We start from the raw sequence: 15,128 nt of genomic DNA, 5'->3' as shown, positions 1-15,128 counted from the left end.
ACTACCACAAAGACATATTGACGTCTTACTGATTGTAGTATGTGAGTATAACCCAAAGTTCTGTGAATTATTTCAGTACTACCTATTTTGTCTGCTGAAAATGTCCATTCTAGGGCCTCTTCAATGGTATTATTGTTAATGCTCTTCCTTTGCAGTCAAGGGGCTCCAGACTTGGTTTCCAGTGGAAACATGTTTTATTAAAATTAATTTTTATCCGCACTGGTTCCTAATAAGGAAAGAAAGATGTTTTTATTGGAGGAGTTTGAACCTCATATATTCCATTTTTACTTAAACCTGAAAAACGTACAACATAATTTTCTAACTAGATTAAATAAAAAAAATCCTTTTTCTGTAATTTCAGCTCGAGCAGCAAGCAAGCAGAATTTTCTGATGAGGTGGGCGACACAGGAGGATCTGTTGAAGGGCTTCAATGATTTGTATTCATCTCAGAGTTTTGTTGATGTGACCCTTGCATGTGAGGGTCAAACACTCAAAGCTCACAAGGTGATTCTCTCAGCATGCAGGTAAGTTGGAATGAACATTGTTTTTAGTTAGAAGTTACTGTTACCTAGCTGAAGAAAACTTATGTAGTTGATATTCTGGAATCATCTGCAAAACTATTATTGATGGTTTTACTAATTTAACGGAACACATTCCTGAGTAGATGGTTGCAGTAGCCACCGAAATTAATGGAACCATGAGTAAATAGTTTTGTGGAAAAGAGAGTAATAGATTTCATTATAGTAATCTGCCACCATGTTTTTCATTACTGAAACATGCCAGCCTGTAGTGTAGGAAAATTTTGAGAAAATGTAAAAACCGATTTGATTGTAATTTTTTAATCTGTACAGTGTATCTGGCTATACTGTATAGAACCATAGCAGAAAAGCTGCTATTTGTGTTTATAGTTAGTTACACGTATTATTGCTATAAGATAGAGATGGAGTTACAAATTTCAGTAAATAAACTGAAAGACAAAATCTCCTAAACGGTGATATTTTATGGACAGTGTAATTTGATGATATTGAAAACTGGTAAAAAAGTGAATGGTGATTGGAAATTCATGAAATTTTCTTCATAAATGGAAAAATACATTATCAAAAGAAACTGTTGCAGAATTTGTTCTAATTTACATCACTTTTCTTCTGCTTTCAACTAATCATGACAATAAGGTTGAATTATGAATAGTTGAAATTGATGAATATACACAAAGATATGCGCACACCGAGTCCATGATTTGAACCTGAAACCTTCAGTGGCAAGATTGTGAGTGAATGTGCTTGGCCATCGGAACAGCTGTCAAACATAGTTAGTGTCTACTTATGATTTTTCCAACAAAGGTTTCAACTTCGAGTCCTGAGATTTTTGAGTTATGGTGATTAATGTTTTAACTATATTAACCCACAATCAGTCATGACCTCTGCGCTCACTTTCAGTTTTAGTCAAGTGTTATTTTAACAGTACTTAAAATATTGGTCTGTGGTGCTCTCTAGTTGACTTTTAGAGTGTTATGAGTGACCTGATCACATTCTAATGAAATGACGTAAACGATAGTTTGAGAAAGTGACTCAAGCGAGTGTGACTGATCACGGGTTAAAGTTCTTAACTTATGATGTAATTGCTGACTTTCTTTCCTTACAGCTCCTACTTTAGATCACTGTTGGAGGACAGCCCAACTCCACACCCAATTATTTTCATGCGTGATGTTAAATTTGAAGAACTGGAGAACATCCTTGAATTCATTTATAATGGAGAAGTTCAGGTATCACAGGAAAACCTGGGTGGAATGCTGAAGACTGCTTCAGCCTTAAAAATTAAAGGTATGCCAATACTTGATAAGTTTCAAAAACAGTGCTGTTAGTCATTTTGCCATTTGTAGTGATGACAAAAATATGCAGAAGGCATGGGTCTACTGAAAATTAGTAGGATACAACTGCTAAACTTATGACCAAAAATTAATATTGAAAGATCAGATGAAAATATCATGTAAGCTCCTTCACAGAGTCAATCTTTTCACAACTAGATTTGTTTGAGCCATGTTTAATTGTAAATTTTAGCTCAACAATGTTTCATCAATATTCACTGCTTATTTCTAGTCACATATTTATGGTGAATAACAGATCACGATTTCACTGCAAAGACTTGACATATTTCGGGATAAAAAGCAGTATATACGATGGCATTTCGGTGTTAAGATTGTTAATAAAATACAAAATTTTGATTTTAAAACATACTTATTACAGAAAAGTTAACATTTCACTTCTAATATCACATTTATATAGTTATCATATCTAGAGTTGCAAAAAGTTGGAATTTTTGAATGGATGTTTTTTTCATCGATTAAAGCTGGCTTTTTTTTTAAAAAAACTGGATATTTTGGCTTTTTACCAATTACAGCTAACCTATTTCACTTGAAGTTACTGTTGTGTTTACAGGTTTATAGTGACATATTTTACAACTAGTTAAAAATTATTTGATGTAGCAGCCAAGAAACAGATATTAGCCAGACCCAGTGGACAACATACATTGCAGGCCCACCACCTCTATTTTTTTAGATTTTTTAACTGTTTGTAAATAAATTACATTGTTCCCTAGGGTGTTTCCAATATTTCTGTATTACTTTTGTTCATAAAAAACATGAATGTAATGTAATTAGGAGGCTAAATGCACTTGGTGGGCATATCAGGCACCATCTTTGAATGCATCTCATTCAATACACTCATGCCAGTGACAATGTACATACAATTGGTTGGGATGGATTGGTAATGATTGTAGTTATTATATTTAATAAACAACTGCACCTCTACAAACAAAAAAATGATTAATAAAAAAGTTATGGCTTTTGTGAGTTTTAGTGAATGATAAAATATATGTGACACACTCGTGCATTAATTCGTTATTATTTTTCGTTGGCAATGGCAGAGATTATGGGAGCAGTTGCCCCCCACTTTTTCACCTGCACTATGCTAAACCTTATCTACAAAGGGAAATATATTGTCTTGTGTTCCCAGTTTTGACACCTCCCCCCCCCCCCGGATTTTGGAACCCAATCGCTGCCACTTTGTTAGTGATAGTAATTTTTGTAATTATTATAATTAATAAATAACTGCACATATATAATCAAAAAAGGAAGCAGTGTTTCAATAATAAAACTGTTTCTTGATTTTTAGTGACAAAAAAAGTGTGGGCCTGTGAGCTGCCCTCCGGTATGCAAGTTTCTCGTATGGCATGGGTTAGCTAGGGTTAAAACTAAACATGTAGTCCTGATGAGCACATCTGACCATGAAATGGATTTAAAACAAGCTTTTACATGTTTGTGTCTCAATTTAAATGATGATGACATAAAATGTGAAACAAAATATTCGATGTTTCGGGACAATTAAAAATCTTTACTGTTCACAACACACATGCTGAAGTATACGTGTTACATGAATGTAACAGCTTTGAGACGGAAGCAGCATGGGGCTGGCTCTTGGAAACCAACCGTTAGAAGTAAATGCAACCTTTCGAACCAGAGCAACATAAGCTGCAAGTGTCGCTTGTCACTTTGCACATACAGTTTTCTCAGCGAACGTTCAGACGTTCACTTGGAAGCAGACCCTCAGCAATCCACTGAACCTTTTGAACTGAAGTGCGACAACAAGCTAAACATATCACTTGCATGTTGCTTGGCCTATACTGTTTTCTCAATAGCATGCATCATGCCGCTTCGGTCTTGTTTGTGCATGCATGGTGAATGTTTGCTTATAGACTTGTCACTTCAATGTGACACCTCCACTGTCATGTGTTGCTTCGGTCTGAATGTTCCCTATACCTAACAAGATTGTTTGCTACTTCATCAGAGATTAAGATTGAATTTAGCCTCTAAATCACAGAGAACAAATTACAAGTAGTGCTTGTACAAAGCCAGCTTTTTACGGAAGGTTCCTTTCATAATCTTGAATGGGCCTCTGGAGTGGAATAAAATATTGCTGTTGCCTTGTAATAAGAATATTAATTTACACATAAACTTTAAAGATCAGAAAAGACTTGTAAGAAATAAATTTACTGGGTTGTGGTTTCGAATGTTGAAAATCACTGCATTGAGCAGCCAAAATACATCACTAGTTGCTCCGTGACCAGGTTTAGCGGCCATTTAACCATATTATACATGATGACTGGAAAGACAGAATACAAATATATTTTACTAAACACACAATTTGATGTAAGTAGATTTGATACTAGATTTTCAAAAGGTAGAGCAGTATTTTCTTTGTTGCTTCATGCACATGTTCGTATAACAAATTCAAACATTGAAAATCATATCATCATACTATTAGGTTCTATTAAAAACACAAAACTACTCTAGTTATGTGAATATGTTTATGCTACATAGATATATCTAATAAGCCTACCGAAATATGAAAATAACACTCGAAAAGAACCGCCCATTCAAAAAGTCAGCTTCTTTGAAAACACTGTTCATGTCTAGCTATGAATTTCATATTGTAAATTGTATTTTATATTTAGAAATAAGTGTCTATTTTACAGTAGGGAGATAAAGGTAGAAATGAGTGTCTATTTTACAGTAGGGAGATAAACGAAAACCATGGAACAGGAAAAATACTGCCAACTCCTGTATTTTCTTTGATTTGAGACACTTTTGTGAAAAAAGCCACGGGAAAAACACCGTTTTATATATATATATATATATATTTCAAAAACAATTTTTTCTCCCGACCACTTCCAACTCTAATCATATCGGAGTATGAAATTTATTCCTGTGTAAAGGAGCCCATGATTTGGATAATTCAGACCAAAGTGTTGGCAAATAAACAATAAATTTCGTGTTTAAGTGTTTATTTTGCAGTTCATTTCACATAATTTAGTGACAAAACATGGTAGCAAAATGCACCGTTTCATGTTTGCATAAAAAACGAAATATGCATGCATCTACTTATTCCATTGCTCCCTTCTTATTTTAGGGTTTATTCTAAAAATAAACCCTAGTAATGATATCTGCAAGTTTTTATGTACTTCCTTTTTATGGTGTGTTCATGAATTTCTTTCTTTTAATATTCCAGGATTATCAAGCCTGAGCTGCAGCGTAATTGACAACAGTGCAAGCGACAGTGAAGGTGTCTCAGGAAATCAGAGTTCACCACAAAAAAGTGCAGGTGATTTTAGTTTATTTTTCAAGGAAAATTCTTATATGTGTTACTGAGATGCAATGTTTGTGGGGGAGGGGGGTAGTTACACAAACAACTGTCTCGAAGTTGCAGACTGTCTTTCATGTGCATAATTCACAAAGTGGAAGTTAATTCAAATTTAAGATTGGGGTATATGTCATATTATTTAACGTGGCTGTTTTTCGGAACAAGATTGGCTGAATGCATTATGCAATAAAACATGAAAATGCAAGTGTGTAATCAGGGTTCCATCATTTATGCATAATCTGCTTGTTTTTTATGTTATTATTACAGTCAACTCTCGATTCAACGACCTTTCACAGTTCCCGGGAAAAGGGTCGTTATTTCGAAGGGGTCGTTTTAGGAATTTGCACCAATTTTCAGCTTAAAGGGAGCTCAAACAGACACAAAGATGCCTAGGAGATGGTAACACCATTTATCCTGGTAGTTATACAACCTGTTATGCACAGGATGCGTGTTGTGAGAAGGAAAATAGAACATGAAAAAGTTTTCACAAAAGAGAATTTAAAATAATGTTACTTTGTTTCAATTGTGCACAGTCGTTGCTTTTCCAGGAAATTCTTACAATTCTAGTTCATGAGAAACCCGTTTCCACTGAGACCAATGGAAAGGAAAACAATCTCTCGCTTATTGCAAGCGAAACTCGAAGAATCTTGACACCAGTCAGACTGGTGCCAGCAAAAGTCGGGAGATAATCAGGCAGAATGAATGTTGGATTTTATACGGGTTTACTGGAGCATTCATTGTCTGTTACAAGATTAACTGGTAAGATTAGATCTCTCGGGAGAAACAACACAACCTCTCTAGGTACCAGACAAAAAAAATAAAGGCAGGGCTGTAATTTTCATTCTGGTTCGGCTGTGTAAAATACATCGTAAAAAAAAAGTCACTTTTCTTTGCTTCAACCAACTTCATTCAACCCTCCTTCCCCATTCAAGGGAGCAGTCCAAACTCCTTCCTTGACTTGCATTGTAATCCAGCGTGAAAAAGGAAATGCGCAACTTGCGATCTATTTTCACCCAAAGCGTATTGTAGGACAGGTCATTAAACAACGTGGCAGTTGATAATCATTCGGGTTTGGAATTGAATTTCACTTTAAACTGTATATTTAGTCCCGATTAGCCCATCAGCATAAAATGAACTGAAAACAAGCTTTATGAAACTGCGCATTTTCACATATCAAAATGGTAGATCGTTATTTACTCTCACGTTAATCGAGGATTTAATGTTGGATTTAGGAGTATTCTCGATGTCAAACACCCACCCCTCCAAACGTTTTCCCCTTGAAAAATTTCTTTTTAATCAGTCTCAGCGACCATTCCTACATTGAACACACTTTTTTTTTTTTCCTCCACATGAATGGTTCTGAAGAAAGGTAAACTAAATTTACAGTTGTGCTTATCAGAAGGTGCAGAACATGAAGTTATTTTAACTCTTGTTTTGCTTTCTGGAGATCGAATTTCGTTATCTTATCGTCAAATCAAAACAGCTTTGCGAGATTCAAAACAATAACTTTTTTCTTCACCCTGGATGAGTCATCGCTGTTATCTGCAAGCAAGAGCTTAGCAGACACTAGACAAAACACTGGCGCCAGCTGCATCGTAAAAACAAAGAGACCCGCTGGAAGTTCGAGCACCAGGTGGCGGAAGAGAAAAGTCCCAGCATTTTAAAGATAACGCAACTGTCGAAGACGGAACTTTTAACAGCAGTGTAAAGAAGAAAGAAATGACCCTTGCTTTATGTTTTACCGTTTTACCACGCAACAGACAATAATACGGTCAATATTTCCTATGCAGACAACAGCATTAAAAAAATATATAATAAATAAATTTAAAAAAACAACTGAATTCTGCAATTATCAACATTGCCGTGCACACCAGTGGCGGAGAATGAGCTGGGAAAAGGGGGGGTCCCTTTTTGTTATACTTGTTCTATGGTTTTTGTTCGTTTTCAAGAATATATCCAGAACTGGTTGCTCCATTTTAGACGTCAAATGAAAGGAAGAGGGATGGGTCCTTTTCCACCCTCGCCTGTAATCAGCCCGCATCAGCAAGAAAATCGTGGCTGAAACAATCTGCATCGCAACCCCCCCCCCCCCCCCCCCCACGTTTCCTGACAGGAAAAGAGGGAGAAGTCAGTAAGCCAACGGAATACTTTTTTAGCAGATATTACGACATCGACACAATTAGGAAAACATATGAAGTGGGAAACGGGAGTTATGATGCACGTAAGATCAAAGTAAACTTTTGTGGAAACATGGATGACAACGCATTAAGTGGGTTGACGATCTTTAGTTCACCTATGTGGTTTTGATTATCTCTAACAGTTTCGCTTTTTTATGAAGTGTTGCAGGGAACAAAGAACACATTTTGAATGAAAGCGGTTACCGGAAGTTGTCGGCTACAAGGCCGAGAGTTGCTCACTCACGGGAACCTGCTGAACTGGACAGATGGGCCAGACTTCCAGGCGCCACACATCTGTATTTTCGAACATTCCTGCGATCTTATCTCTCAAGGTGGTGTATTTATCGATGAGAGAGCTTGACCTGCCATACACATTGGCAAAGACTGCAAGTCCAGCAGTCATTTCGGGCTGCTCCCACCCTTCCCTGCAAGTTTGCAGCAGCTCTTAGGACAAGGAAACAAAAGGTCGATTTAAAATAACATCCAAGCACATTCGATCTTCTCTTCTCGCGTATCCAAGAGAAAGCGTGGCAAAACAAGCCTGGCGCGTTGGGTAGCGGCCATCGGGTGCGGGGTAACATTGGTGCGCTTGAGGGAGGGGAGGGCAGAGGTCAAGTGCTATTGGATATCACTCAAGCATGGTGTGGTGGTGTCTATTTTTAGTTCAGACCCAACTGTGAGCGGTAGAGCGCTCGTGAAGGAAATGAGTGGGGAAAAGAACAACGCATTTTTCGGCCGATTTCCTTCAATTTTTCAACTTTTTTTTTTCAAATTTTTCTATCTTTTTCTAAATTTTTCACGGTTCCCGAGAAAAGGGTCGTTATACCCGGGGTCGTAGAATCGAGAGTTGACTGTATTATAAATGAAATTTTGATTCTACAAGTAATGTTTACAATTAAGAGTAATTTGCAATTAAAGATGCCTCTCAGATATATATTTTCCCTGCCACTTGTCTCGAGACTTTTTTCTTTTTAACCATGCGTTTGTGAACAATAATGTGAAGTTGAAGACCTGTTTGTTTAATTTGAGTTCACTATGGTCTGTATTATGCTTACTCCATCTTTGTACTTGTTTTCTAGATTTTAAATGCATGTCTTTCGAGTTTGCCCAAAAATATTATAAATCGCTGTGGACCCAGATGGAATGTGTCCCACATTTTAATTAATGGTGCCTTTCAGATATTGGGAATTGTAGGGCGTTCAAATCTTTTGGAAGTAGCGGTACTTTTAATTATGCAATGAATGAAAATTACACCAAGAAATTACATTTCATTTATGTGAAATTAGATGGAACTAAAAGAAATTACTCGGTTTTTAATATAAATAAAAATAATCACATGTATTTTGTCAACAGCAATCATAAGGAAACCACCTAGGAAGAGGAGGCGTTCGAATGCTTGTGCACCAACCAAAGGCCAGGACAGAGAAAGTGAGGCACCTTCTCGTGGATCAAAGCATATAAAGATGGAGAAGAAAGGGCAAGTGTTTGCTTACATTATCCCTCATTATTCCATTTTTCCATTTTGTTCATCAAAATTGGTATTCACTTGGTTTGATTTTTGTTTGTTTCGAATTCACTTGATTATGTTTGTCCTTCAAATAAATGTTTGACTTAAAATCAAACTCATATTATTTATCTATTTCTTTCATTTGACTAACAAGCTAACTCTGGTGCGAGTTTCCACACAGGTGAAATGAAATACCTGGAAATTTGATAAAATAAAAATCTCATTGAAAATTATGAAATTGATCAATGAGAACCAATGACTTACATCTGAAGTACTAGAATATGCTTTGCCTGTTGATAATCGTAATTACAACATGCTTTACACTTCGGGGCCTCCTCGATGGCAAAGTGATAACGTTGTTGCCTTGTAATCAAATGGTTCCAGGTTTAAAACTCTGTGGAGGCACATAGTGGTTCATATCACACTAAATTGTAGGTCCAGTTTCTGTGCATATAGTGGACTTAAGAACAAACTCAACATCAACAAGCTATTTTGAAGATAGATGGGTGAGATGTATGTTATTTCACATTACAGATGAGTGATATTGTGTACATTTGTAAACTTCTGTTTGCAAAATGTGTCAAAATGTTTGTTCTGTATTTGTTTGGAAATTTTATTTTATGCATTATAATATAGTTTGAAAAGTGTTGCACTACTACAAAAACTGTAACCTTAGTCTATAATTATATGCGCAGAGATGTCATTTTATTCTTTAATCAGTTTTGTTATTGGTATCTGAAACTGAGCCAATAGGAAATTTTAGTTGAAACTGATAAATTACTGATACAACATATACTGACACCGATAACGGATATTCTACTGATATAATATAAGATTGTATAAACAGTCCACAGTTCAATACATGTAACTAAATGATTGCAATGGGTTGTGCCTTTGGAAAACAAACTACATATTTAAACATTTGTTTTGCAAAACCATAACATGTGAATTTTAAGTTTTTATTCATGAAGTAATAACAAAATGGCGGTATATTGCACTAAATTACAGGCTATTTATAAATATACTTGTGCTTGATTGGTAAAGTTACCATTAATATTAGCGATGCCTATATCATCGACACTCCTAAAGTAACTGATTAATGTGTTCCATTTCTAATAATAATAATATTAAAGCGGGTGAGGGTGGTATGGCTATGAGCGTATTTGAGGAGGTCATTGTAAAGTACATTGAAAGTAGTTATGTAGTAGTGGGTACTCAAATGAGGGTTCTGGAAAATTCAGGGAAAATACATTTATGTTTATGTTGGAAACTTTGAGAGTTTATGAGGGAAACACTGAAAAAGCTATGAAGTTATGTTTGGCAGATCTCTTTTGTACTTTAATGGGTTGTTATATCATCCCTTTCATCTATGTAATGTTTGATGAAGAGACAACCATGATTTCCATAAAACAGGTCCAGTGAGGCACATGCAGAGTCCAGCAAGGCCAGTGAACAAAGCAGTAACATTTCAACAAACGAAGCATCAGAAATCCTCTCATCGTTGGAAAATCATGTAAGTTTAAAATATGATCTTGTAATGTAAAAAAAAAATATATAAAATTATTGAAATTTGCATGCTATGTTTTTCTTAACATGTTACCTACTCTTTCTACAAGCAGAAAGTTAAAATTAAATTTGAAAATGTTAATTATAAGGGAAAATCTAGTTTATATTATCAATGGTTTTTATGGTTTATGGGTCTTAACTTAAAATTATTAGTGAGTATAGAGTTCGGATAAATAAAAAAATAGTTTACTTTCAATATATTTTGTATTTTAATATGGTATGGTAGCTTTCCAAACAGGAAGATGCAAACTGGGATATTTTTTAACAAGTTGAAAAAATATATAATAATTCATTACTATATTATTCCATCTAAAATGTGAAACAAACTGAAAAGGCTGTTATGGAAACTTGTGTACAGAAGATCTATATCAAAAAGATAGTGAAAATGGTAGTTTTCCAAACGAGGAACTATGGAATTGTATGACTGTCTTTTGTATTTTTCTTTCTTTATGTTGCTTTTCTATCTTCCAAAGCTAACTACAATGGTGAGAGTTAGGCGAAAATTGATGAAAGGAAAACTCTCGAAAGAACACTACATCAGGGGCTGCGACTGCCAGTTGCAAGATCTAAGTCCAACCACTCGCATGTACTTGGCCAGCAAGGCAATAACGAACAGCTGAGGTGCCAACACCACCTCAGGCTTTGTAATTTCAACAAATAGAAGGCAACCGCATCCATAGTTTTGCATACAGCCCATGTTCAATTTTACATTAAAAACTATGTATGTAGTGTGAAAAATCTGTCGCAATGCAATATTACAAAAAAGTGTGGGCAAAGTTGATATCAATGCCATAGAAATGCTTGATACTAGTGATATTGGAAATTATTGGTTTGTATTTAATCACTGATAGCTGATACTTTTCCAAAATCCACATACCTCACACGACAACAAAAGTCGCACGTGACTCTCTTGCAAAGTCGAAGTCTCTGGAAAATTATGCAAAATGCACCAATTTTTTTTAACATCATTGAAGAGGGAAGTGAGTAAATCTTTATCTTGTGCAAAATTATGAATATATTCAACCAGAACTCTGTCAGATTGGTATGATGTAGTTCAAATTCTAAACTTATGTCACTATCAAGTGTCACAAATCATTTAGAGCATTGGTATCCTGAGCACTGCAAGAAATATTGGCACAGGATGTTGAACATTGAACACAGACAGACAGACATATCCTTAACCATGAGCTTTTATTTTAAAACTTGTGTAAAAATTACCCTTACCCCCAAATGTATGCAAGTGCATTCATGTAAAGCTAAATTGTGTATTTATATGCACTCCTATAACTTCAAAAATATGGTTCAAATATGCAGGATTCAATTTACATGTTCAAAACATGTTTTTTTTTCTTTCTTTGAAGAAAAGTAATACACTTTTATGCAAAAATCTTCCTCCCCCCCCCCCCATAGTATTGAAGTTGATAAGCATTGTCTTTGATTAACAATATTTGTGATGAAGTTAGTGTACACTTACTTTAATATTGAATGTAATTTTTTAACCTACTTTAGACATTTGAAGTCCCGGGACCAACTGTAGTTCCTGTGCCTGCCTCTGCTGTTGCTGTTGTGTGCCATTCCCCAAATGATGAAGTGATGTCAAAGACTACAGACAGAACACATGCTGCTGCTTCGAGTGCTTCGTATGTTGTAAGTGAAACATCAAGTACAAGAACAAGTGACATACCGGCGCCAATCAGGAAAAGAACCACACAGGAAGAGGAGTTTTTGTACTACGAGCTCAAACCAGTTCATGCCCCACCGTAAATTTTCATGCACGGAAAGTTTGGGTTAACTCGAATACATAATTTCACAAAACAATAAGTGCTTCATAAAATAAAGGAATAAGTTTATTGAGGAAGAAATATATGTTGTATATTTTTACAAGAAAGATTATTACATTCGATGTTAAATGCATGTTAAGGGATTTTTTCTTTCAGTGTTCTTTGTATAATGCAGTAGATTTACAAACTGAAATATTAGTGTGCCATGATTGTCATTTCATTGTCACTGGCTGCGGTGTTCTTGCACTGCACATTCATATGCAATTATTTACGTAATTTTTCTATGCCCTCTTTGTTTCTATTCATTAGTATGTTTTATTTAGATAAATGCAAATAAAGATATATATATATATATATATTGAAATATACAATTTTGTACAAGGACATTATGAAACAAATACTTTTTTACTCGGTTATGGTCTGTCTTAACACTTTGCTTTAGATACAAACTGTAAACTTTGTCCTAATTTTACAAAATGAAGTCTTGTTAGCATAGCAACTTGATTGCCTTGCAAATTCATAACAAGTCAACAAGTTATGGCCACATTTTAAGTTTTTGGATTTAAATATTTCCTGCATGATTTATTAACCTTGGCATATGTAATAATGTCACTTGATTCCTTATGTATCTTTTTCTTATTTTAGCAGGTGGCCCAGAATAAGTACATAATTATAGTTCTTTATAGCCTGTTCTAAACATATCAGTGAAATAGAAATAATGATGGTTTATTTTTAGAGAATTCCTGATGTGCATGTGGTTTTGTTGTAGAATTCATCAATGTACGTACTTGCACTTGGCACAGTTGACTAGAGATCATGTCATTCTCAACTCAAAACTTGGGGAAAGATATCCAAATTCTAGAATAATGCCATGTATACCATACACCTGTATGGGCTTAGTTGTAAATAATATTTCTATTTCAAGATTCATATATATTTGATATGCATTTAATTTACTGGCTTGTCACTTTGTGAATATTATAGATTGAGACTTCAAATTGGGAAACCCCCATTTGTAAAGTGTAAAATTAAAGTTGAAATTACATTGGAAAAATTGCGAAATTAGTATCTTTTGCTCCGGTATTTTCCCGTCTAGCAATAAATTAAGTTTGAATCATTGTGTAATTACCTTAAATACTTGTAGAAAATATTCAGTTTTGTTTAATATTAATGTGTGTGGATGTGTTGCAGTAGATGATCTTGTATAGTATTTTGAACCACGAAAATAAACTAGCAGTGAACCATTTTAATTTTTCCCGTTGAAAATAAATGTGCATTGTTATTAAGCATGGATCACATAAAGAATGCCAATTTCTGGCCTTATCATCATGTTATGTATATATATATATATATATATGTATGTAAATTTCGTATAATTTTTAACAAAAATATATAGTTTTGTCATGAGAAAAATCAGATTATCAGATTACATACCGGTAATAAAAAATAAGTGACACACACACACAATTGTCAGTTTTTCTAAATTTGTAATTCAATCCATTCTACTGTGTGTGTGTGTGTATATGGTATTGCATACTGTTGGCTTTTGTCTGAAGTTTTATATTAACTGAGAAAAGTCTTTGTTTATCATAGTATACTTTTTTTTTCCTTCTTTCTTTTTTTGTATATATATGTTTAAGCTTTAGAATATTATTGCATACAGCTTATGTAGTTTTTGAAATGAGTGCTAGTAGAGCATTTTAGTACAAGTTGTGAAAAGCAATTATATAACATTTTAAAGTAAAACAAGCTATATTTTAATGCCTAACATTTGATTGTTTGTGTGATACTATTTTATGAAGAAAATATAATAAATGCCAAGAAGGAAGAAAATGTTATTTGTTCATAGTATCCCATCCATGTTGTGTTCTCTTATTCTTTTCAGGATACAATCAATTGCATTGATACAGAAATATATTTTACTGAAAAACTGATAATGGAAATCTCTTTCATCTACATGGATCGGTCAAAAAGTTAGTTGCATAGCATGAAAGAAATAGCATATGGAATATGGAGGACAGTTCTTGTATTTATATGAAAGTACACTACCAAAGCTACATTTCTACATGATCACAAAGTATGTTCAAACATTTATCATGGGATGACACAAGTTTCTCTGTACCTTGTTCGAAGAATTTCCATCCAACTTTTGGTAACCATTCTTGTGTCTCAGTTTTAACTTCCTCATTGAGATGATATTGCCGCTTTGAAAGTTCTTTTTTCATAGGCCCAAGTCTCCCCCATCGTTGCAGTTGATAGCCTTTTTGCTGCTACTCATCCTCAATATCCATATGCCCATTCTCGAACAAAGCACACCACACCCCTAGTCTAAATTGCTTCATCACCGGACACTTCATGCAATTTGCAATGAATCTCTGAATCTACACCTTCTCGTAGGGCTGTCTGATATTTACTATCAAAAATATTTACAAGGGCAATGCCGACACATCTAAATATTTCAATTTGAATTTTCAATTGGAGTGTTACCTAGGAGAATCATGTTGTTCTTTGGTGGAAGCAAAAATAGGAGTCCCATAACATAATGGAGTCTGTAGGTCTTAACCGCACACATCGAAAACTGACAATAAGCATGCAAGCTTGAATGGTGGTGGTGCATTCCTTACAAGCTAAGTCAAGCACAAGGTGGTTTTTGATAAGTTTAGCACTCACCACAGAGTCTGAACTTGGGAGGTGAATTATGAGATATTGGCTGTGATGAACATGGAAAGCAAATACTGTATGTGCAATAACCAATGAAAAAGAGTAAGGTTCCTACTTCATGGAACTCAACTGGATACCATCCCTATGGTATCGATATCAGACAACACTTGGCCTCGAGTTGTACATGATGGTCTCGCCTTGATTTGTAAACATTAGTCTAGGTTTTGAAGGCAAGTATCAT

The 15,128-nt window shown here is 34.8% G+C and overlaps 1 protein-coding gene across 1 annotated transcript in view; it reads left to right on the top strand.

The window, feature by feature from the left end:
• LOC146004610 (uncharacterized) overlaps positions 1–14,048 on the top strand; it is a 31,270-nt gene extending 17,222 nt beyond the window's left edge. The window contains exons 3-8 of the mRNA XM_083143485.1: positions 362–524; positions 1,642–1,820; positions 5,064–5,156; positions 8,726–8,849; positions 10,293–10,392; positions 11,955–14,048. Coding sequence (XP_082999611.1) covers positions 362–524; positions 1,642–1,820; positions 5,064–5,156; positions 8,726–8,849; positions 10,293–10,392; positions 11,955–12,209 — 914 coding nt within the window. The 3' untranslated portion in view covers positions 12,210–14,048. The remainder of the gene's footprint in view (positions 1–361; positions 525–1,641; positions 1,821–5,063; positions 5,157–8,725; positions 8,850–10,292; positions 10,393–11,954) is intronic.
• Positions 14,049–15,128: the final 1,080 nt, after the last annotated feature.

The sequence above is a fragment of the Lepisma saccharinum genome, chromosome 1 (genome assembly GCF_977018435.1).
Source record: "Lepisma saccharinum chromosome 1, izLepSacc3.1, whole genome shotgun sequence".
NCBI lineage: Eukaryota > Metazoa > Arthropoda > Insecta > Zygentoma > Lepismatidae > Lepisma > Lepisma saccharinum.
The sequence above is the reverse complement of the archived record's forward strand: the minus strand, read 5'-3'. Positions and strand labels throughout refer to the sequence as shown.